At 39.2% G+C, this 1,302-nt stretch overlaps 1 protein-coding gene across 1 annotated transcript in view; it reads right to left on the reverse strand.

Moving 5' to 3' along the window:
* Nucleotides 1-1,302, reverse strand: part of TRAPPC8 (trafficking protein particle complex 8) — a 136,684-nt gene that overhangs the window by 10,477 nt on the left and 124,905 nt on the right. Inside the window, 1 exon segment of the mRNA XM_006835045.1 lies at nucleotides 567-754. Coding sequence (XP_006835108.1) covers nucleotides 567-754 — 188 coding nt within the window.

A 1,302-nucleotide genomic window follows, 5' to 3' on the forward strand; every position in this document is an offset into this window, starting at 1 on the left:
TATGGTCATCAGATTCAAAATGGCCAATACCAGTCCACTTCAGCTCACTAATGACTAAGATATCGATGTTTATGCATTCCATTTCATTTTTGACAACTTCCAATTTTCCCAGATTCATACTTCATACATTTCGTGTGCTGATTATTGATGGATGTTTACAGCTGTTTCTCTTCTTCATTTTCAGTTGCACACTATCAGCAAATGACAGTGTTTCTCTGCTATTCATAAGGTTTCAGTGGCTAAATATTCAGAAGTAGTTTGTCACTCCTTCTTCCTAGTCTGTCTTCATCTGGAAGCTCATCTGCAACCTGTCCACCATAGGTGACCCTGCTAGTATTTAAAATACCGGTGGCATAGTTTTCAGAATCACAGCAACTCACAGGCACCACAGTATGACAAACTGACAGACGAGTGGTGGAAAAGTCATTATGGAACCACTAAAAAGGACTTTAATCCAACTTTTCATAATGAAACTGAAACATTTAAACAGAAAAAAATACATAAACAGCAGCTTACATTTATTCTTCAGCCTAAGACTTAATTTTAGTAACGTTTGCTAAAAGAACTTATTAATACATACCTTCCATAATACAACAATATTCAAATCCACTTCACTGCACTTCTGAATCAGTCTCACAGCATCCTCTAACGAATGTTTTTCGGAACGCACTGAAGGCTGGGCATGTGGATTTCTCAATTCAGAGGATAAACTTCGATAAAAGAAGTCTGCACATGGGCTTGCTGAACTTATTATCTGTTAAAGGAAATCACATTTATATAAATGTTTTAAATTTAAAAACACAAAACATGCGTGTGTATGTGTGTGTATATACATGTTGTTGTTACGTACTGTAAAAATATGTTCTGACTCACAGCAACACTATACAATTTCTGACGAGCAGCTAGTGGGTTTGAAGTGACTGGCTTACAAGCTTTCAAGAGGGAGCCTACATCCAGAAGGTAAGGGGAAGATAGAATCTCCACTGAGTGGTTTCCAATCAGCCTGCACAGGGCTGATGAAAGGCGATGGGGATAAGACTCTTGTGGTACAATCATGAATAACTGCTATCAAGACTGACTGTGAGGGTTGAAAATGTAAAGGTAGATATTTTATAACAAAAGGAAGGGAGTGGGAGGAACAAACAAGATGGCAGATCGGGTGGACGTATAGCAGAGAGCTCCAACAACAACAACACAGAATACCCGACCAAGCAGGTTCAGGGGATGGTCCCAGAACTCTGAACCACATATAAAGGAATACTTAGAAGGTTGGAAGGCTCACAGCTGGGGGAATTTGTGGCA

This window comes from Chrysochloris asiatica, unplaced genomic scaffold, assembly GCF_000296735.1.
Source record: "Chrysochloris asiatica unplaced genomic scaffold, ChrAsi1.0 scaffold00015, whole genome shotgun sequence".
NCBI lineage: Eukaryota > Metazoa > Chordata > Mammalia > Afrosoricida > Chrysochloridae > Chrysochloris > Chrysochloris asiatica.